General features: G+C 33.4%; 2 protein-coding genes across 7 annotated transcripts in view; one reads left to right on the top strand and one right to left on the bottom strand.

Moving 5' to 3' along the window:
• Positions 1–308: 308 nt before the first annotated feature.
• On the top strand, positions 309–9,410 carry LOC125055644. The gene is made up of 4 exons (XM_047658120.1): positions 309–535; positions 7,901–7,993; positions 8,326–8,433; positions 8,814–9,410. The coding sequence occupies exons 1-4, from the start codon at positions 490–492 to the stop codon at positions 8,936–8,938; spliced, it is 372 nt and encodes a 123-aa protein (XP_047514076.1). The 5' UTR covers positions 309–489; the 3' UTR covers positions 8,939–9,410.
• An 804-nt stretch (positions 9,411–10,214) lies between these two features.
• Positions 10,215–23,633, bottom strand: part of LOC125055643 (mitogen-activated protein kinase-binding protein 1) — a 76,051-nt gene continuing 62,632 nt past the window's right edge. For 3 of the 6 annotated variants that reach the window (XM_047658114.1, XM_047658116.1, XM_047658115.1), the window contains 14 exons: positions 22,949–23,038; positions 22,722–22,846; positions 22,380–22,524; positions 21,757–21,901; positions 21,154–21,287; positions 20,619–20,742; positions 16,917–20,339; positions 15,517–15,641; positions 14,673–14,808; positions 14,065–14,166; positions 13,757–13,864; positions 13,217–13,333; positions 12,518–12,619; positions 10,215–11,802 (listed from right to left, as the gene is read on the bottom strand). In XM_047658114.1, coding sequence (XP_047514070.1) covers positions 11,651–11,802; positions 12,518–12,619; positions 13,217–13,333; positions 13,757–13,864; positions 14,065–14,166; positions 14,673–14,808; positions 15,517–15,641; positions 16,917–20,339; positions 20,619–20,742; positions 21,154–21,287; positions 21,757–21,901; positions 22,380–22,524; positions 22,722–22,846; positions 22,949–23,038 — 5,028 coding nt within the window. In that variant the 3' untranslated portion in view covers positions 10,215–11,650. Of the gene's footprint in view, positions 11,803–12,517; positions 12,620–13,216; positions 13,334–13,756; positions 13,865–14,064; positions 14,167–14,672; positions 14,809–15,516; positions 15,642–16,203; positions 16,309–16,916; positions 20,340–20,618; positions 20,743–21,153; positions 21,288–21,756; positions 21,902–22,379; positions 22,525–22,721; positions 22,847–22,948; positions 23,039–23,633 lie in introns of all 6 variants that reach the window. The other 3 variants (XM_047658118.1, XM_047658117.1, XM_047658119.1) reach the window with 3 other exon arrangements.

Raw genomic sequence — 23,633 nt, 5'->3', positions numbered from 1 at the left:
CTTATGAATGTCCAAGGAAGGTGCTTTGCGGACAGCACGTTGCCAGAATATGATTTCCGAACATCGAAGAATCACACAGCGGTATGGTCGGCGGTGACCTCCCTTGGTCATCCAAAGTCGAGTTGGACGCAGCCCAAAAGGTCGAGCTTCTTCCTTGCGGTGGGGATCAGCGAGTCATCTCCCTGTGCAGTGGTAGAATGGAGGGCTGACAAAAATTCCCTTGGACATCTTAGGCGAGGCTCGATTCCTCGAAGAGAGGCGGGCCAATCTCTCGCCAAATGTGGCAATGTGCTCAAACTTTGCCGAGTTATATGCCGGGTGCATTAATTTGATTAATAGAAATAGTAAACAAACCGACAATATAATAGTTTCCATATAGTAGATACCTAATAAATTTAACAATAGGACCTACTGTTTTCTCACCATAATTAATCATTTAAGAATAGACAACAGCTGCGTTTGAAAATCATAATTGAGGATTGTCAAAAAATGGCGCGCGTTTTATTAGTTGCTTGTGTGATTTTTCTTTTTAAATGTAAGTATATTATGTCGTTTTTTTATTCTACTTTACGTTATGTTGATACTTATTTTTTGTTCATAGTGATTTGTTTTTTTAGTTGATTTTTAAATTATTTACCCAATAAATACAATCTCGATCTCTATCGTCTTTAACTAAAATATGCGTAAGCGCGTCGTCGCGTATAAAGGCACTTAAGATACAAATGGAAGTATAAATAATTTTTAATATTCACATACCTAATTAATTAATTTATCGAATTGTATGCATCATTTAAAGCTAAAATAAATTAATGTTTAATGTTTAAAGAACTTTATTTCTCATTACAAAAATTATTTTTTTATTTACATGAGAAATTTAATATTAAGTATATACAAACGAGATACACGTCGCCATCAGCTAGCCCAATTCTTCTTCTAGTCTAATGGGCCCATTCTGATGTGTGTCTTTAATGCCCTTTTGAACTGATCAATCACGCTAATGTTACGAAGCTTAGACGGCAACCTATTAAACAATTGCACACCCTCATACCTAATAGATCTCTTTAAATAATTTGTGCGCGGCTTTGGCAAGATAAGCAAACTCGCTCGACGAGTATTGCGTGTAGTGGTGTATTTGATTTTATTAAATGATAAGTTACTATGTAGAGAGTTATTTAAAATTTTTTTAATAAGGATACAGGTGCTATAAACATATAGTTGTTTAATCGTCATAATTTTAGTTTCTTGGTAGATTTTATTAGTAGGTGTTAAAAAATTGTATCTGAATAGTGCTTTTATTAATTTATTTTGTAGTGTTTGTATTGTAGAAATTTTGTTTTTGCATGCTGTACCCCATATTTCAATTAGGTATATGAAATGTGGCTTGACTAAACAATTATAGATCAAATGACGTACAGATTGCGGAATGCATTTAGATATTGACCAAAATCTGCCTATAAGTGATTTTAGTTTGGTAATTATGTGTGATATATGAAAGTTCCATTTTAAATTTGTATCCATTCTAAGACCCAGATATTTCTCCCATTTTTTGTTATTGATTTCAACGTCTTGAACTTTAAGCGGTTGAAAGATAGGAATGAGTTTATTTGTTGCCTTGAATATTACATAAGATGTTTTTGAAATATTAATTGTTAGAAGATTTTGTTGAAACCAAGAAGATAGAACATTTAGGTCTGATTGAGCTTGAGCAACCATAGTCTGGATATTTGAACCAAAGTAAAATAAGCAGGTGTCATCAGCGTAGAGAGTGATTCGGCCGTGTAAACCGAGTTCGTGAATGTTGTTAATATATATTAAAAATAACAATGGACCTAATATAGATCCTTGTGGGACGCCGCATGTTATTGGTATTTCTGAACTTTGAGCATTACCTATTTTTACTATCTGGGTTCTGTTTGATAGATATGATTTGAATAATTTTAGTGCACGATCTTTTATTCCTATGCATTCTAATTTTTTAAGCAATAAGTTGTGGCTTACGGTGTCAAACGCTTTTTTCAGATCAATAAAGACACCCAGCACAATTTTCTTAGAGTCAATATTTTGTTTTATGTCGCTAACGAGATCGGCTGTGGCTGATAAAGTGCTGCTTTTTGATCTAAAACCATATTGGCGTTTAAAAATGAAATTGTTAGTTTGCAAGTAAGTGTCAAGTCGTGAGTAAATAATCTTTTCTAATATTTTTGATATTGTAGGTAGAATAGATATTGGTCTGTAATTGCCGGGTTCGGTTTTGGGGCCAGATTTATGGATAGGAGCAACTCTGGCCTTTTTAAGAGAATCCGGAAATTCACCATTATGCAGCAGCTTATTAAAGCAGATCGAGAGATATTCAGAAATATGATCAACTACGCATTTTATTGTTTTAGTATTGATCCCATCTATTCCACTACTACAATTCGTGTTTAGTGTTTTTATTATATTAGTGATTTCAAGTGTTGTGCATGGATTAAAGTTAGATAGTTCAGAGTTAAGACTTTGAGGAAGTGCTAGTGTAAAATTAATGTGAAATTGTGTTGGTATTTCATTGGCTAGTTTTAGCCCTATGGTAGAAAAGTATGTATTAAAAGCAGCACAAATATCGGTTGTTTGAGTTAGCTCTTTAGTGTCTATAATAAGTTTGGAAGGTGTGCAATCTTTATTTAGCTTGTTACTAGCCAATTTATTTATTAGACTCCACATTTTTTTAGGGTTTTTAGCGTGTTTAATAAATTCGTTGGAGAAGTAATTATCTTTAGTTTCCCTTATTTTCCTTTTGACCGTATCTCTTGTAGTAGTATATTGTGCTTGAACAACTATATTTGTAGGATCTTTTTTCAGTTCAGCCCATAATTGGTTTCTAAAGTGAATTGCACTAATGACTTCTCCACTTATCCAATCTTTCTGAGGTGGATTAAGTATCTTTTTCTTTACTTGTTTGCATTTCCTTACACAGTCCTTAATCGTATCTTCTAGTAAAGAATAATCAAGTGTTGCTACATCTAAATTGTAGGTCGTGAATAGTTTGTTAAATTTAGCATAGTCAATGGCTTCATATTCAGAGTATATTAACTGCGGGGCTTTGGATTTTTTTAACTCGATATAAAGTTGCCTATGGTCGGACATTCCTGTCTCAATAAATGCCATATGAAAACGGTCACTTCTTAAATTTGAGCACACGTGGTCGATTATTGATTTACGTGTTTTCGAGTCACGTGTACAATATTTTTTCCTAATTTTATTTATGATGTTATATCCAGCCTCGTCCATTACATCCATATACTGCTTAGTTTGTTTTTCATTCTTTTTCACAAGATCTATATTAAAATCCCCAAAGACTACAGCCCTCTTTCTTTCTCTTAGTTGCAAGCGAAGTTCTTCCAAAAACTTTGAGAAGTTTGTATCTCCAGGATTATACACAAGTCCAATTTCGGTGGCATATCTGTCTAATTTGACCCATAGGTAGTTGTTGCCATCTTTATATGTTGACTCCGACAAACTATGTCTAATACTGTTATGGACATAAGTTGAGACTCCACCACCTCTAAAATCCGATCTATAGTTGAAATAATGAGTATAGTTTGGTAGACTCATCTCTTGGGCCTGAGTTTCATTAGTGATCCATGTTTCTGTAATGAGTACGATATGAACAGTTTTAGAAATTGTTTTTAAAATGCATTTGACTTCATTAAATTTGCCTTTTGCTCGGATACTCCTAGCATTAAGGTATAAAAACGATAAGCGTGACTTGTGTGGTTGTAGCTGATTATGGTTTTGCAAAACTTCATAGGTATTTGTATCTGTGTTGAGGCGTTTGGTTGTATTTGTTACTTCGAGTTTTTTGGAGACATTTTGGTAATAGTGGGTATTCCAGATCTGTATTTAATAGTGATGTCAGTATCTCCCGCAGCCTGACGTCGCACTAGTTCATTTTTTAAATTTTGCAAATATTTTTGCTGAGCTGGAGTTAAGTCTGAATAAATTTTAATGGCTTCTGGAAATTTAGACTTGTTACGTAATAAGTATTTAGCCGTAGTATTTGTTTCGTAACAAACTTTGATTCTACGGTTTTTGCCTGGATTAAATTTTCCTATACGAAAGACCTTAAGGGGTTTTGGTAGACTGGGGTTTATGGTGGAAATCAGTTGTATTATCTTATCTTCATCCTTTAACGGTCCTTCCTCTGCGTTGATCGCTATTTGTTCAGGTATACCTGCAATAATGAGGTTTTTCTCCCTTTGATTGCGATCTCGAACCTCATTGATCAGATTTTCATTAGAAAGATGCTTGTCGATAAAATTGTTTGGCAAAGATTCATTGTTAGCCGTTTGATCTTCCACTTGCGACAGTCTGCCCTCCCAGGTACTCATACGAGCTTCAAGAGAGATTATGTCATCCCTAAATTTCCGCGTCACTTCGAAAATTGCAGCGTTGAGGTCGTCCCGCCATTGCTGCCTCAGATCTGCGAGTTTAGTATCCATATATTTTGTCAGTATTTCAGTATCGACGTTTAATGATGATGCTAAACTTGTTTTCGGCGACACGGATGAAGTAGGAGCAATCTTTTTGGTCTTGCACGCCGAGCACTTCCACTTTTTCCTATTCATCGGTAGAATTTTTTTAAAATCAGCTTCAGATAGATCAGCGCAGAAGAAGTGCAACACCGTGAGACAAGATGTGCATTTAATCAATTCAGTATCAGAGGCATTTTTTAGGCATTTACCACAATCCATCTTGGAATATTATAAAATTAAAAAAAAATAAAAAGTATTCGTTTCGTAGGTATGTGCGCGCCAGGATTTGATCCACAATCGACAGTGTGTATGGTGTTCCTAACAACTTGTTACAAGTGCTAACCAATTCATTACTTGACTTGCGAATAAATCGTATATAACACAATTACGATTTGTCCAAAACAGTGTTTAGGTTTTATTTTAAAGTACTTGATTAGCACAAGACACTTTTAAAAGTCACTTCACTATTTTATGTCAGTTTTTTGCAACAATTACTCTGATGTTTAACCACAACCAAACGAGAAATGTCCATCGCGGTATGGCGGATAACAAATTGTTCGATCACGACTAACAAATCACTGTTTAATACACTGTATTGATTGTTCACAACTTATTACGTGAAACTGTTGCTTAAAATGTCATAGTTCCCGTGTTTTAACCTCTTTTACACACTAGTTCTATTTTTAATTTAAATAAATTTACGGAGGTAATGTTAACTGTTTAAATTTCATCAATTTAATAATAAAACATTGTAGGTAAATGTCTTAAAACTATTTTTTACAAAACAGTAAGAATTTTAGAAGTAAAAAAATTTGTACGATTCTAAATCTAATAAGCCAATACATTCATAGCATTTAACAAGAAACAATTGAACATTATTTCGTTTATTATATGATAAAAGTATTGGCGTAGTAGTTAAGCGTGCGAGTCCTAATATTGAGGTCGTGGATTCAAATCCCAGATGTTTATCAAGAAATTTCTTCCTACGTTGGCTTAATCTTTGCTCATGTTGTGAAGGTTAATAAAAATGTCGTGTAAATTAAACAATATGATAAGAAGATCCAAAATGCCAGTGGGTTATTATTTTTGTTTAATGTTCAATTGTTTATGTCAATGTGTGAAAATAAGTGACAATCGCACAGTTGTAATCTGTGCCAAGGCTGGACATTCACTCGGAGCCTGCACCGATTATAAAATAATCCTGACACGGTTTTTATTTGATTTTTCAGTTCCAAACGTAATATGACAATTCTGTCAATTTTGTTCTTTATGTTTTAATCATAAACAACCCATAATAAAATAATGCTTATGTCATTAATAATTATTGCATAAATTAAGGATGTTTGGAAAAGTACCATTAAGTAATGTTGGTGGCATTTCCTCGTTGCGGTTACGATTTTTGCAATTAACGCCTTTGATAATTTGGTCTAACAGGAACTTAAGTAATCTTTATACATATATAAGTACCTGTGTATCACTATTCTATTAATTTTATTGATATATTGATAAATTATAATCGATACTGTAGGCTAGGGCGTTGTAATTATCTACTGTATCAACTACTAAAACAAACAATTTGGAAGTAGTACACAGGAAGTGTATTTATTTCCCAATCATTGCTTTGTCTTTACAGTTGTAACTAATGTTATAGAACAATCAAATCATTCGTACAGATGGACAATTTCTACATAAATATGCGATAGTATACGAAGTTCTTATCGACCTGATATAACTAATATTAGAAATAGAACTCCTGGACTTATTTGTACTCTGGCGGAGTTCACAACAGTGGATTTGTAAACTCAGCCAAACCATATAGGTCCACTACCATACAAACCTACTACGACGCCTCGCTAACGCGCGGTATCTCTAACAGTAGTGAGTTGTGACCTCCGACTTAGATTCTTATGACGAGACCCAGAATCAGATATTTTCCATGATATTCAGTATCTCTAATATATTATATTATAATCCGGACCAGTAAGAATCCAAAATAGGTATACTGATAGAGTAAGCTCATTTCTGGCTGACATTAGGGTCCGGTGCTTAAGAGAATGAACGTAATTTTACTTCAAAAACAATTTTATTTCAAATAATTAAAATTGATAACTTTAACCTAAGCTGTACATAATGCTAATGCTTATAATTAAAAAAGTGCGTGCGTACAAAATAAACATGAACTTCACTTCTGACAAGAAGTGAAACTTCTTTGGCAAACTAATTTTTAAGTCTTGATTATATTTATACAAATCCAAAAATTTCCGAGACTTACAGGGAGGGAAAAAGGAATATGTTAGGAATTTAATTGTCGTTAAAACATTAAAGTGTCGAAAATTAATACAAATAATAAATTTAATTTTATAAATGCGGCGTCAATATTAAAATGAACAAGAAAATATTCTATATTAAAAAAAAATTCTTGTTCTTCCGTATTTTCTCTACGCATTGGGTTGATGGTGTCATTAAAAAGCAAGTTAAAAACGTAAATTTTCCTTGGCCTAGTTACTGAAGCAAAAAGTTCTCACTCCGGTAAATACTACACACTATTAAGTAACCTTATGACCAATATTATGACGTAAATCTTTGCCAACTTTATGTACCTATATACTTAATACATGCTGGCATTATACTTATGAACTAGTCGTTCTAGCATATTGGATTTTATTTACGTTTTTATATTTTATAAATTTTGTAGCTTTATTTCTTATTAATTATTGCTTTATTATAACTCTTTATGGCACGCTACTTGCAACGGTTTGATTGAATGTCCTGACTTTTTGTCTATTTGAAATTCCTCGGTCTAATTAATACAAACTATTTACGTAAGTCAGTCATAACTTATAAATGCATAAAAATAATATAAAAAACTCTGATATCCTTTATCAGATAGAATGGCTTTGTTATTTCTCTTTTATATTGAACATATTATAATGATCTAATGCATCTTACAAATTATTTTATATGTATTATTTTATTTCATTTTTTTTGTATAAGTAGGTAATAATAATGATTGTTAAATGTGTTTTGTGTTAATGTTCGAAAGCGTATTCCGTTTTTGGCTTCTGTGTATAATGTTATTGTTTAGATATTGTATAATAAAGCAGCTGCAGGATATATTTTTTCATTTATTTGCTACTGATAAGCAAATAAATGAAAAAATATATACTGCTTACAATATTTAATCTAGAAATCTAATAAAGATATTTGTTTTATTAAACATAAACTAAAAAAAAGGGACAAGAAAAAAATTGTGCGTGCTGTCATTGTCTTTACATGCATATTTTTTATTAACAAACATAGTAAGTAAATAGTAGCATGCCTGCATAGTTTGAAAAAAAAAAACAACGAATAATTCTGATTGATTGTAATGTAACTATATTTCTTTTTAGGTCCTGATACGCAAGGGAAGTTTCTCGTGGTACCGGAAGATGTAGCTATGCTGTTTACTACTATATACGGTTTCGCACCACCAATACGCAAAGGTTTTATTAGAAAAAAACTATCCAACATTTTTTTTGTCTTTTAAAAAATAGAGTTTCGTTTGAGTAGAATTGTTTGGTACCAATAAATTGTCCTAACTGATTCAAAGGAACGTACAGTTTAAAGTATTTTTTGTAAACTTACGAGAAAAGCTATCAAATTTATTACTTCTTTCAAATTTATAAAAATAATTCAATGTAAATAAACTAAATTGGTGCATGTGAGTTTATTTTTCTGTTAATTTTATTCATCCGAATACTTTTAAATTAAATGACTATCCAACTGGGATCATTGTTTATTTTCTTAGCTTGCTTATTTAATTATTAATTTCCAGGTAACGATCACCGCATTGGATTCGGGTATAGCTTTGGGAACCACGCAGATTTCCAAGTACTGTATGAATTAGGACCTCAAACTACTACTAAGGAGTTGCAGTCAATCGGTTAGTATTTAATAATACTGTTTGTAAAGAGTTCCTAACACACATCACAAATTTTGTCACGATGTTCCCATTTGCCATATTATTATAAGTAGCGGCACGAAACTCTAGCGCTGACCGTTATTGCGCAGAAGTAAAAAATAAGGTACCTGAGGGGGGCTAGCGGAATGAAGAGTTTCGATTGGCTCTCCAGTCGCATTTTGTCCCCCGCGCGACAGTACACATGCGCAGCAATCCCCTCCACGTATCGGCCAGCGCTAGACTTACGTGCCGCTGGTTATAAGTTAAGTGTTATTCACTAATTTACGCCAGGATTTGAATTATTTACTAATATATAGTTCTATATAGATAACGTATACGATAAAGATAATTTTCTATTTCAGACGTAAGATCCCAACCACTGTCGGATCGCAAAAGTCGAAGACCTATAGTAGATATGTTGGTGCGCGCTGGTCTTGTCAAAGATGCATCTAATAACAACAACGTTGTTCACGATGAACCGAAATAATGTATTTAGTCCTTGCAAAATATAATCGGAGATCGGGTTGTAAGAACATTTTTTTTTATAATTCGGCCCTTAGTTTAAAAGGTACGAATCTCAGATTATATATCTACTACTTTCCTACTACGGGCAAATGAACGTAACCAAAAAGGGAACGAACCAAACTTCACTTTTCCGAGCATTATTTTAGCCAAGAAATGGTATTTAAATAATTATTTTGAAATAAAAACAAACAAATATTTGAAATTATATTGTATTATCACTCCTACATTAATATAAACATTACACATTAGTCTTTTTCGTTCATGGCAATACAATTTTGAACATTAAATAAAAAAGTTATCTACATTCTTACGAGAAACTTTAAGAATAACCCGTCTAACGTCATCACAAACAGACAATCTTTTACGGTTCTTTGCTGACCAAAATGTATCTTTTTCTAATACAAGCTTAGTAATAAAACTATAAAGTTTATATACGCTAAAAGTTTTATTTTTCCTTGCATAGACAAAAACAAGTACAATTTTATTAATTGTCGTAAGACACTGTCATTCTGTGACAACTACACTACAGATAAAATATAAAATGACAGTGGAAACTCCATTATCTACTCTCTGGCTACCCAAAGACAATCTGAAGTTACTCATTATCTGACAGATAAATACCGAATAACCAAGTTTCAAAAGTGTGTTCTTTAATTTTGTAATGAATGAAATATTAAAAAATAAAATAGGTACATAGAATAAAAAGACACATGATCGTCGATTCTTTGAATAATAAAGAAAGACGTAATAGAAAGAAACAGTAAGATTTTACATACATCTTACAAAGCCTAGTACTTCAAATTTTCCATTTTAGTTAAAAAAAACTATATTAATATTCATGTTTTTCTAAACTAAAACAAAAATGCTTACTGCTATTTGAATATGTGAAATTATTATTGACTTCACTCTCATATGTGTTTTAAAATAAATATATGATTTGCGAGAACAAAAAAACAGTGATGTCAAAAGAAATGAAAAAATAAATATACTCTATGAAGTATGATGTCTCAAAATTAATTTCACAGATTAAAATTTTAAAGAGAAGTATCTTACAGGAAATTGGTATTAAAATTATGTATTATATAATTGTGACGATTAGCTTAAATACTACATTGACTTACAGGACGTAATATTTTAACGTTATTTTGGTTTTCGCTAATATTCTGTAGGTAACATTGTAATTTCAAAACGTATTATTATTATAAATGTCATTTTTTTGCTTTAAATTTTACTCCATATTTATAATAATTGTATATCAGGAAAACATACTTGTCGAATTGATAACTTCTCAATTTTATTATGCGGTTAAATATAATTCGATAGAACCGTGTAATTTAAACAATTGTAATCAATATTTTTTTAATTACAATGTTACCTAATAAGATTTTGACTAACGACTGCGATTTTTTCAATTTAAAAATAATGATTTAGGTATTATAGCTTGCTACATCATGCATAAATGTGCTTTTGTCTATAGTTGGTACAATAAAAAAATACAATATTCTCGCGTCGTCTAATATAGACCATATTAGACGACGCGAGAATATTGTATTAACAATGGACACCGCAACGGATTTTTGCGCATCGCAAGCATTAAAACAGTTTTCAATTAGAAATTATAACTTGTCATCGTGATGTATAAAAGGAAAAATCGCAGTGTAGTCAATTATCGCATGAATTATTAAAATTCACACCCTATTATTAGCGTAGGTAATACTTTAAAAATTAAACATATGTATTATACACTTTATTTACAATTCATGCACATATTATAAATGTTTTATGCTTTTACTGAGAAAACTGACATGATTTCAAAACGGATTATTTTCAGATTCTATCAGTAATTATAATACAAACTATAACACTATGTGCACGCTCATTAATCCCGCGTCAATTTGACATTGACAACCCGAGTTCCAGTGTGACATGTCTAAGATGGCGGCCTTGCCTCCAAAAATTGGAATGCTTTAAATGCGTTTTAGGGTAATATTTTAAACCCTTTTTTTCAATCGTTTTATTTCTAACGAAGATTCTAGGCTTTGTGAATGGTCCAATAGGTTTTCTCTGACAGCTATGAAATTTTCCTTTGTCAATTCTTAAACAGGTGGCAGCACTTATTTTTTTAAATCGCAGATCTTTGTAAAACAATTTAATACTAGCCATAATAAATACAATGTCTTCATAAGATTGTCAGCAATTTTAAATAAAATATAATTGATATAAGTGTTCTACTGCGTTCAATTCCATTACGAAATCCGTTTAAAGTGGTTCAACCACGATAAAAATATATTTAAAACCCCCAATTATACAAACAAATATAAATTCTGTTTTAAGAAACAATAAAATTATATTCATATTTCTTAATTTTTTTATCCAACCTTCCAAACTATTCCCGTCACATACTTAATTATTTTCCAATATATTCAAATAATAATTTACCAAATTAAATCTTATCATATAAGAAAAGAAAATCCAGTTACAATTCCGTTAAACACGATTACCATAAACATAAATTTTATTCCATAAATAAGAACATCTTAATTCAAAATGGAACTTAAGTAAATATTTTTTCCATTTTATATTTTCTTATTAATTCCATTTTTATTTCCTTTACAATTCCACTTTACACTTATCAATTCCATTTTTCACTAAATATTCTTCACTTCACTAATCACTAGCTTTCCCCACCCGGTTCTCTTGGGGTGGGGGGTAGACTTTGTGGACTCTGTGAGAACTGGTTCACCATTTTACTCTGCATCATGTTGAGCAAGATATCCGAGTATTGCTCTATGAGAGTCATTGCTGGGTTGCCAGTTGCGGCGCCTTCTAAAGATTTAATGTAAAATAATAATTTTAAGGACATTATTATATAAATGTCGCAGCCAACTAGCATAATTAGCCGTTTAATCAACAGCCTAGCCTCTTAACTAACCAGCGCCGTTTAACTAGCGGCCTGAAAGATATTCAGCCATAGCGTTTGTAACATTTGATAAACTGGCTAATGCTTAGGCCATTCGTACGATCATGTGACAGAAATAAAAAAGCTGAAATATCTGACATAAGAAATTCTTTATTTAATATATTTAAAATCTAACTTTTTAGTGTTCTTACACTTACTCTTAGAGTCACTACACTCTTCCATACTATATTTTATTGAACTTTGGAAACCATTACCAAATATGTTGTTTGCCGATGCTTTATTGACAAGACAAATCATAGGCAAGTTATGTCGATATAAGTCATTTGTCTAGCTGTTTGATCTAATTCAGCCGAATATCATTCAGGCCGCTAGTTGAACGGCGCTGTTTAGTAAAGAGGGTAGGCTGTTAATTGAACGGCTTATTAAGCAAGTTGGCTGCAATATCTACATTTATGTAAGTAACTAGAAATATAATTTATGCAAAGGTATCTTAAAGTAAAATAGACAATCAAGTAAGTCGCCACTAAACGTTTCTATACCTCCAAAACTCTTGGGAGTTATGTAAAAAAAAGAAGAGTCTGGTTTAAGAGTTTAACAATCCGTATTCACAAAAAACCTCACCTTTTGAAAGAAGATTGTCAATCCTTTGTCGGTTATTGTCCGGTTCCCCTTGAACAGCACCACGCAGGACTTTCTGTGTCTCGAGGATTGCTGCTTCGAGTCCTGGAAATAAAAGATTTGGGTTTAAAGTCTTCTGAGTCTTATAGCAAGACTTGACCTAATGTCCTATACCCCCTAGATGAGGCAGAGAACGTCCACAGTGAGTCTCCATCGCGTTCGGTCTTGAGCCTCGTATTTCACCTAGCTCCAAGTCTCTCCGGCTCTCTTTGCCTCTTGGGACAATCCAATCAAGCGCCTGCTTGGGAATATGATTGGAATCCCGTAGTATGGCCTATCTATTTCCATTTACGTCGCTTGATCTGCTGGCTAATCGGGGTTTCCCGGCAGCGCTCCCAAAATTGCTCGTTAAGAGATCTTTTAGGGCCAGTAGATGCCCAGAATACGGCGAAGGCGATGTCTTTGGTGACCTTCCACGTTTCACACCACGCAGCACAGATACATCATTTATTACAAACAAAAACACACACACAAAATAACAATAATCAAAGAAACAAAAATTCAATAAAAAATTTAATGAGAGATATAATTTTCAAGCGTGTGTGCTGTGGCTGTAATTGGCTCTGGCATTATGCTGAGTAGCAGAATGTTCCACAGCGCTGATCATTCAGCGATGTTGTCTCACTATCAATATTCACTTACCACTGATATCAGCTGCGGCGTTTGGTTCCCTCTGCAGTGTGCGATATAACTGAACGACTTTACTCGCCGTCTTAGTTAGCTGTTCCGTGAGAGCCGAACATAGCTGAGATGATGACACTGGAATTCGAGGGATCAAATACAGATACAGAAAAGGAAGAAATAACTTCCTATATACAATATATGTAAAAGGATTCAAACAATGCGAGCGCGCTTGTATCTTTGAAGTTATGACCATAAATACCAAAAAGAAGAGAAACCTTACAAATGACCATTATCGTCAAGAAAACTATTAAGGGTTTTTTGTGTTGTTTTCATTACCTAATGAAACGTTTCCAGCAATGTCAAGATTGAAAAATATACTTTTAAATAATTTTCTAATTAAATTAAATAGGCAAAAATGACGGAGCGTATGGCATGGTCTATACAGTGATCTAATAAACTGGAATATTCTAATTAAAGTAAATTATCACACTGGCATCAGATGAAAATTGTTGACGCTAAAGCACTGGATTGTGAGAATCCATCCCGAAAACAACTTACCATTATTTTCAGTAGTCTCTTGCTTGGGCCTCTGTCGTGAGTTAGAGGTGAGCCGATTCGTCACCTCTCGAGCCTTCGCTGATAAATCACGCTCGCTACCACTGCGACCTGAAATTTAATTAATTATTATATAAAATAAAAAAATTAATAGTCAGAGGGTAGAAACAAAAACAAATGTGCTTCTGAAGTCCTACCCACATAAACACTAAATATGTCCTGTAGCACTGATTTGTCGCAGTTCATCACACAGTAAGGACAATATGACAGAAATTTAATTCATTCGTTATCAGTAAAATATAGCAACTCACCGGCCCCCAGTCTCCTAGACGCCCTGTCAACTGAGGCGGCCCTTGGTCTTGCTTCAGTCCGTTCTTCAGCCTCAGAACTTGATTCTGAGCGAGCGACGTTCGCTGAAATTGTGCGTATACGCGTGTATGTTAAAGCGTTATTGTGCTTGGTTCTGATATATTTGTGTTTATTGTTATATTATTAAGCAGTGAATATTTGAATGTAATTAATTAAATTAGTTTTCTTAATTTTCGAGTTCATTTATAGAACAAAATATTTGATTTAAAAATCGATTGAATGGAACAAATCGTACGTACAACTCCATAATAATAAACACCTCCAATAGCTTTTGAATATTTTTTCCTTATCAATTGCGTGTCAAACAATTCACATTAGAATAGTAGGTATACAAGGAAAGTATTTCTTGAGTTTATGTAACAGGCCGAGATGTTTCTCATTTGTTAATATTAACTAATAGATTAAATATAGGTTTTAATAAAGCACTATTTAATAATTATTAAGTGCCCCTTCATTTTATAATTAATTTAGGTACTTTCAAGTGCGTATTTTCATGTCTACTTCTAAGTTCCACTATTTACTACTCGTGGGTAAACGCTTTTATTAATACCTGTACTATACGCATTAGATAGTCCACGCCTCCTAGCGGTTGTAGGTGCTTGTTTGTTCATAGAACTAATCGTTGGTCTCATAAGACCACCGACTCTGGGTTGTCGAGTCGGCTGAGGGTCCGATTCCGAGTCACTCTGAAAAACAATAAATCTATATAAAAAAATATTTAAAAAATCTGTGGCGCTACAAGCTTATTAGGTCTGGGCCTCAGATTTATGTATCAATTTCAAGATCATTTATTCAATCTAATAAGCAAGTAGGTGATCAGCCTACTTATACCTGACCTGACACACACTATCAGACTTTTTCGGTCAAAGGCAAGCCGGTTTCCTCACGATGTTTTCCTTCACCGTTCGAGCGAATGTTAAATACGCACATAGAAAGAAAGTCCATTGATGCACGAGGATCGAATCTACGAACTCAGGAATGAGACTGGCACGCTAAAGCCATTAGGCGAATACTGCTCTTTTAAATCTCTAAAATATCAAAGCAAAATACTTTGGAAGTCCTGTAATTCTTGGGTAGACTTGATCTGCTTGTTTTATTATTTACTTATAAAGGCAAGTCCTGTCGGTACAACCAGAAATTTCTTTCTCTAGACCAAGGAACTCTTCGCATGTGTTAACACAGTAAGAGACGGAGACAACTCAACGTATTATTTGTTTGCTTATTTTATTAAAATATCACACATTTCTTTCCTTTCAGACAAACTTCAAAATTTTCTCTATTGAAATTTCATATTTTTTGACATATTATAAAGTTAAGACGATAGAATATTACTTACGTTTTTTAAGGTTTTGGATGGAATTACCCTAAAATTTAGTTTAACAAATATATTTTACCTGGTTCAATACCCCAACGCTGCTACTCCTAGTCATATTAGATTTTGTGTATCGTGGTGCAGGGCGGACGAAGCCGCTGGGCGATTTGCTGTTGTTTGCATTTGATGGCACAGGTTTTGAAGGACCTATATAAAAACGATATTAGTGAAACCGCCAAATATATATACAATACATATATTATGGGTATAATATATTTTCGTAAAGATAGTTTTTTAGTTAATTTAGACAAAAAGCCTTAACTAACAAATGTCAAGGAAAATCACCTAAATGAATATATTATATAAAACAAGTATTATCACTTGACTGGAATAATATAATAAAAAGATTTCTAACTACAAATACAAAAAGCGTTAAAGTAATACATTTTTATTAAAGGTTATGCAAGCAGATGCAAGGATGAAGATATAATTGCATGCATTTTCATAGTAAAATTATTCATGCCCTCAGTGTAGTCATTATTTTAATGCAAATTCGGAAAGTGCGCGTATTAGTACTTTGTCTTGTGTCATTTACGATTATTATTCCAAGTTACTCTACTAGACCCCATTTTATACTTTATTTACTTATACGTGAGTAAATTTCAGTATATATTTACTGATAAGTTTATTATATGAATAAATCCTGCCCATTCCAGCTGGTTAAACCCATCACCACAAGCGTCCTCCATGGCATTCCTATAAAACCCACCTTGCGGCGTCCTTGGAGCCGGCACTGGCTTGGCCGCGAGGTCCGAGAGTGAGATAGCACGACGCATACCTGTCTCGCTCGCTTCCGGCGTAAGATGCGTGCGGGCTGTATCATATTATATCATGCTTAACGCACAAGGTACGAACGATTTTTACGATATTTATGATTTAAACGAATCTATTAGTTCATGGTAATCGTCCAATACCTCAAAGCAAACCATGATAAAAATTCCTAAATTTTTGACCATGCATATCCAAAATAAAAACACATAAACTACAATCGTGCAATAAAAACATGCTGCAATCTGAAAACAACACAAGAAGCAATGAATGTGAAATGGTGAAACCTATAATTTCATCATTTCTAGCATACCCAAGATATCTTGTCATGAGAATTTGTATAAAAATATTTTGTCAACAATATGACTATCATTGTATCTTGGCTACGTAGATCATTAACAATAAATATCACAACATTTGGGCGCTACACATTTGAAAAGGCACTGCGAACCTTGCAAATTAAAAGTTGCTTTAGATTTAAAATATATTAAATGTATAAATAGCCAGCATACCACAGCTCATTGTCTATAAAAGTTTGATTAATTCAATAAACAAGTGCCCAACGTAATGTGTAACAACCCTGAGGGACTAGGATTCGCTAAACAAAGCGCAAATTATAAGAACCGACACGACATCTATTCATGCGATTCGCACCTGGTGAGAATTTCGAAGGCAGCACGGGTACTATTGGACACTTTTTAGCTAAACCCCTTACGGCATTCCCCGAAAAGGGGGGACGCATTCGAGCCTGATTGTCCATATATAACCTGGGTGCTGGTTGCCGAATCATTTTTCGAAAGGGAGTTTTCGGACGATTAAACCCATAAAAGGTCATACGTTTCGGTGAATTCGTACAACTTGAACTAGTTGTAGACGATTCGTAGTTTTCACTATCTAAATGTACGTCTGTTTTTGGGAATACCATTTCGTTATACACTCTTTGGGGCAATGCTTTAAGCGGTTTTGGTTCGCTTTGTATTGTATTATTTAATTGTTCGGACGCGATATTAGGGCTATCGTTAGATGTTTCGCCACAACCAATTACTGTCAAGCCAATTTGTTCTGTATCAAGTATGTCCGGAAGGCTTAAATTGCGTTTGATTTCTTTCCCTTCTAGATTTTCCCGATCTTCAACTTCGTCTAGAGTGAGGGACGCAAAATTAGGTACAGTAGTCTGTTTCGTTGCTAATTTTTCAAACTTCTGCGACAAAACTTTCACAACACCTTTACCGTCGTTAATATTAGTTTCTAAAGGCTTCATACGGAATTCCTTCAAAATCTTTTCTTGTAGTATTTTTCTTTCTTCCATTTCAACTAATTTATTTATAATTTCCAATTTGCGTTCAATATACTTATATTTTTTTACTTCCTCGCTTTCCGGAGCGATGTTTTCTTTCGAGTCATTTTGATTGATTTTAGAGGAAGATGTTTCATTATAGCCTTTCTTATTTATGTTAAGATTGGATTCTTTTCGTGACTTATTGAAGAATCTATTATCTTGTTCTGCGTAGTAGTCTAGCGAATCTTTAGCAAAATCATGATTATCATCACTAACGTCTAAAGAATCCAGGCTCATTTGCTTTTTCTTTTCTAACTTCTGCATTGCATATACTTCTAAGCTGTCCATCTGCATTTCACATTTATTATCATTTATTTCTTTTTCTTTAACGAATATATCAAAGGTTTTTTCAGTGCCTTCTGGTTCTAAATTATTTGAATTTTTGTCTTCCATTTTTTTATTTGTTATATAATTTTTATTCTGTAAACCATCAAGCTTTGCCTTGTATTGCGAGGATATAGATGAACTTAAACCCGACTTTTCTAAGTTACCTTTAAGTCTGTTATTAAGCTTAGTAGACGAAGTTCGTTTTAATGGTTTTGGCGGTTTATGTGGAACGAACTCCATAGTAATTTTATTATTGTTATTATTATTTTTTTGACTAGAATCTCTTTCAAGACTTTTTGTGGTTTTATTATATTTGGATATATTGACTTTCTCCTTATTCTGTTGATTTTTATTCCCTTTGCTTTGTGTATTTTTTCGTATTTGATCTTCAAACTTTTCCAAGTTCTTTTGAACGTGCGAATTTCGTTTCTCCATGAGATTTTTAAGTGGATTTGGCTTGGATGCAGGTTCTAAAACAACTTCAAAACTACAACTCTTAGATTTTACCATTGTGTTTGGTTCACATCCTTCCATTTCGTTCTTATATTTTTGTTTTTCAGCGAATTTGGGTTGCAACGATTTGCTTGTACTTGCCATATAATCAGTATTTTTTAATCTAGGTATATCATCGATTCCTTTTTTTTCCTCAGAATACTGTCTAATATCGCTACCATCAAAATAGTATGCAATATTCTTAGGAGGCCGGGGTGGATGTTTTGATGCAGAGTCGTATAAACTTTTTGATCTTGTCACAGTCTTGTGTCCAGAAAATTCAGAAGTTGGTACCTCAAATCCATACACCTTATGAATGGGCGGCTTTTGCACAACTATAGGAGTAGGTTCGTGGTACTCCACTCCGGGAGTTTCGAAATAATTATTATACATATACCCAGTTAAACTGGGCACCTTATTAGGACTAGATCCATAACTTTTGGAACTATTGTCAAATTCATAACAGCTTTGGCTGTTAGGGAATTTGCTACGCGTTCTCTTACCTTCAAAAAGCATTTCCAGTGGCGCACTTTTCGTACATTCAGAATCATCTGATAAAACGCTCTCTAAAGAATTACAATTAGTACGAGACATCATGTGATCATTGTCAAGAAACTCATCAGACAGAATCGATTCTTGGCTGCAACTATTTTTCATATACTTCTTTTGGTTTAAAAAGAAACTGGCACTACTGTGTCTATGCGCCTCTAAATATTTCCCATCGGGCTCATGAATATTTTCAAAAGAACAATTTTGGGAGTTTAAATTATAACGACTATCAGTAAGCCTCCCTTGTTGAAACGCAACTTCATTACCGTATTTTAAAAATATTTCATTAGAAACGCTAGAACAGTTAGAATTATCACTTAAAACGGACTCATTTGATCTGGTTATACACCTTTTAGTGAGTACACTTTGACATCTGTGCATAGCAAATATCTTAGTGACGTCCTCATCCATAATATCATCCAGATTTGATGGCATGTTTCTAGGTAACGTCGAACTTTTGTGTTCAATACATGGTTTAGTTGGAACTTTAGGCTTTTCGTAAGTCCCATATATTTCGTAATTTGATACCGCCCGCCTCGGTATGTTCCTCGTGTTTTGTTTGTTGTGCTTCTTGCAAATTTTCTTAGAATACAACTTATTTTTGCAACTGACATCTTGGCTTAAGCTACAGTCTTCTAAGGAATCGGATGAGAAATTACCATCATCCTTTTCCTCTTTAGTGGGTTGTAAATCTAGATCATCTTGTGCATTCGGTTCAAATGCGTCTAAATCTCCATATTTCTTTGTGATTTCTGCTATCATTTTCTCCGTGTCACTTTTTATTGTATTAGCAATGCTTTTTCCTGCTTTCATTTTATCAGCCCCAACAAAGAAACTAAGAGAATATCGTTTTTTAGCCTCTGCAGCATTGAATTTCAGCTTATCATTATTTTGCGCAGGGGGCACTTTATCAGCCCACTTACATTCTTCAGAAACGGGTGAAACTGGGCATGATTTATAGTTTTTAAAAATGCTTCGTGCATTTGGCTTCGGAGTTTTTGGTTGAGGTTTATCGGTAAGGTTTAAGTGGAAATTTCTCGGAGGTATTTTTGGCGGGTCTTCTTTTGTTGAAAATAATCGATTAAATACTTTAGAGTTTGTTTTCTTCATATCTACTGTGAAAGCTTGATTTTGTGTATTTTCTTTGTAATGTGAATTACTTATTTGTTGATTGTGTTTGTCCGCTCTTACTCTAGGTGGGATAATCGGAGGATTTTGATAATATTCAGGTATTATTTTATGGTTTAAATTCGCAGGAATGGCGTAAGGGTTTTTGTTTCGATAATCAAGATTTTGATAGTTAAGGCTATCAAAGAAATTGCTAGAAAGACTATCAAAGTTTTCCTCCGGGAAAGTAGGTATTTGGAATCCTGGTCAGCATTAAAAACAATGATGTATGTTAGTATGACATCGTGATTTATATGGCAATAAATTTAGTGTTATTAGCAATTTAAAGACAAATATATGGTGAAAGACATGTGAATATTTCATTGAATATATATTTGTCTTTCAAAATTATTTATGAAAAACTCGTTTTTCTATTTAATGTAATACCAGTGTTGCAACTTTTTAAAAACTTGTTTTTCACAGCATACAATTTGTTATTATTAGTTTATTAGCTCAGAGAATACTGGCTTAAAATATCTTACCGTAATTCCTAGAGTTACTGGGTGATCCAATAGATAATCTATTCCTATTGGAGCCGTCTTTTTCAGGAATATACGATAGATCTGTTGTCGACTGACTCGACTTCAGATTTGACCGGTACGCCAGCTAAAAATATTATTAATAAACATATTTTTTTAAATAATATCTAATATGTCAAATTATGAATAATAATTTGGGCGTTCGGTAACGTTAATATCTGAACTCATATTACGGCGGCTAAATACTAACTAGCATTAAAATGGAAACAAATTATTGTTTTATAGAACCAACAATTCGTTCGAAAACGTCATATTGTGATGCGCGCTAACAAAGTTATTCCGCCATCTGTAGAACTTCTCGACCTAAGCCATTTTGCCTTTGGGTCTGCAAGTTGGTGTTTAGAGTGATCTTGGAGGATCCTCTTTAGGTCGCGGAAGAGCATTACCATCCTTCTTTTACAATTTAATAACATAAAGCTCAAGCCTTTACTATGTCCTATGAGTTAAGCATAAGTAAAAGATGATACATAGTACTTACACTATCCAACTGCCTTCTAGTCTCTTGTATCCTTCTCTGCAATTCTTCTCTATTTCTGATGGCTTCAGGGTCCGGCCTAAGTGTTGGTCCGCGGGATAAGTGTTTCGCTGATAATGAATTGTGACCCGTGTTCGCTGAAAATATATTTTTGGTAATTATCAAAGTTATCATGACAAAAAAAATTCATGTAAAGGTGAGTACTTTAACCCTTACGCGTTTTGCAATATTGTTTAAAGTAAGAGAAATATACGTTTAGATTCTCGAAATCTCTATTGGATAATAAGTAGAGTTTGTGCGGAAAGACAATCAGAGTGGCGGAATGGAATATAATATAATTCTGATTTCCTACGCGTAATTTAAATTACAAAAAATACATACTTCAACATTTTTCATATCAAAATGATAACAAAAAAGGTGAAATCGAATGCCATGACGTTCTCTTTCAGACTCTAACAACTAAAAAAGTTATAAATAAGAATTCCACTAATTTTAATTTAATACAATAACATGACCATGATTTAGTAAAGTATATTTTGTTCTAATAAAAGATGTAATTTTGTGTCTTGTTATCTACAGTATTTTTCTTTATAACCACTCACTCACCAGCGTTGCCATTATCCATGTCCACTCCACTCAAACTGTCAAACGCAGATTTAATATACTTCTCTCTTCTCCCGGCCGTGTCTATGGACTCACAAGAACCGGAAAGTGGATTACGATCCGCGTTATCACCAGATGGCGTTGACACCTGCAATATATGATAATAGAGACACACGAAAAAGCATTAAATATTCTTGCGACTTTGAATTTATATGGAGTGTATTTTATAAAATATATATTAACGTATAAATAATGAGACGGGAGCCTTTTTCATACGATCGTTCACGCACACAACCATACATATCACGTACACGCAAATTTATAAATATCGATTCATTTTTTATTTGGTTTTCTTTTACTGCATATTTTTAAATACTAAGTTTTTGTACCTCGGAAGAGTCTGGTCACCCACAACACAGTTTTAGGACTACTATGGGGACCAGCCTCTGTAAAATAATGCAACAATAGAATAAAATTTAATTTATTTAATATTAATACATTGCCATTTAGATATTTCTATAGCCTTCACATATATTCCATAGTTCTCTTGTTAATTGGGTAAAAATAATCTTGCTACTACCTAACCTAACAAGCTTATACTTTCTATGCCTCTATGAAGCAAATACCTCATCATCATCAGAGTCGTGTGGCGATCCACTCAGAGAAGCAGCAGGAGGCAAGTCCAGTCTTGGTGTTTCCCCTGTCCAACGCTTTGAGCGACGCATTGAATGCCTTAGCTCGGTTTCATCCATCGCAGTCACCATAAATTCACTGTAGAAATGAGAAAAATACTTATTTTTTTGATTATACATAATTTCTCTACGTGTATCGGGTCACGTGATCAACTTGCATTCACATTATATTATTTTGGGTACAGAAAAACGTTACGGCGCGTTGGGGATGGGGGGGTCAATAATCTCCAACAATTGCGTGACGTAATACTTGAACGCTCAAGATACTATATTTACCTAGGAGTCTCAGTATCATTGTTCCCCGGGTAATAGGTGGGTCTATTTCCTCTCTCTGACGAAGACGTCCTCTCTCCATCAGAAATGTCCTCAACATCGCCATCGTGTTCTGTCGATTCTTGATCCTATAATGTTTCAACATTAATTGCACGTCAGTAATAGAAAAATGAATTTTCCCAGATTTCCCAAATATAAGAACAAAAATGTAAAGAAAAAAAAATATAAACCTCAAACTTAAGACTGCCGAGCGACGAGTCGTCAGTGTGGTGTCGCACTCGAGACTCTTGTGTTCTTGTTTTAGTTAAATTAATCGTTACCTAACAAACATACAAAATAAATCAACTTAACGAAAAAGCTGTGTAGGAGCAAAATAAACACTTGTAAGAATTACTACGTGCATATTAAAACAAAGTTATTTACGATATTATACATGTCAATATGTTTCCAATATAATTTTTTTGTTTAATATCTTATAACTCATAAGAGAAATTTAGTACATAGGTTACCCATTTCCACGCAAATAGTAGAAACTAGCAATTAAATATAAAATTGCATACTGAAATAAAATGTATTTAAAAAACACTTTATTATAAAAATATATGGTAATGACATTCAAGCATATAAAAAGCACAAAATGTTAAAGCAAGCAATGATGAGTTATTCATGCAACATTCCAGTTAGCATCACCATTCTACATTCAAAACAAATCTAAATATGAAATCACAAGTATATTAACTCTTTAAATAAAAACATTTAAGACTTGTACCTAATTGTTTGCGTATAAACAAACTTATGTATGTGTAGGATTTTTGGTCGGACATTTTAATAAATAAAATGCCACTTAATTTTCAAGTAATAATTCTATTTTAATCACTCCTAATTTACACAGAGTAATTAGAGTAATATGAGTCA

This window comes from Pieris napi, chromosome 13 (assembly GCF_905475465.1).
Source record: "Pieris napi chromosome 13, ilPieNapi1.2, whole genome shotgun sequence".
NCBI lineage: Eukaryota > Metazoa > Arthropoda > Insecta > Lepidoptera > Pieridae > Pieris > Pieris napi.
Note: the sequence above shows the minus strand (reverse complement) of the source record. Positions and strands in the feature narration are given on the sequence as shown.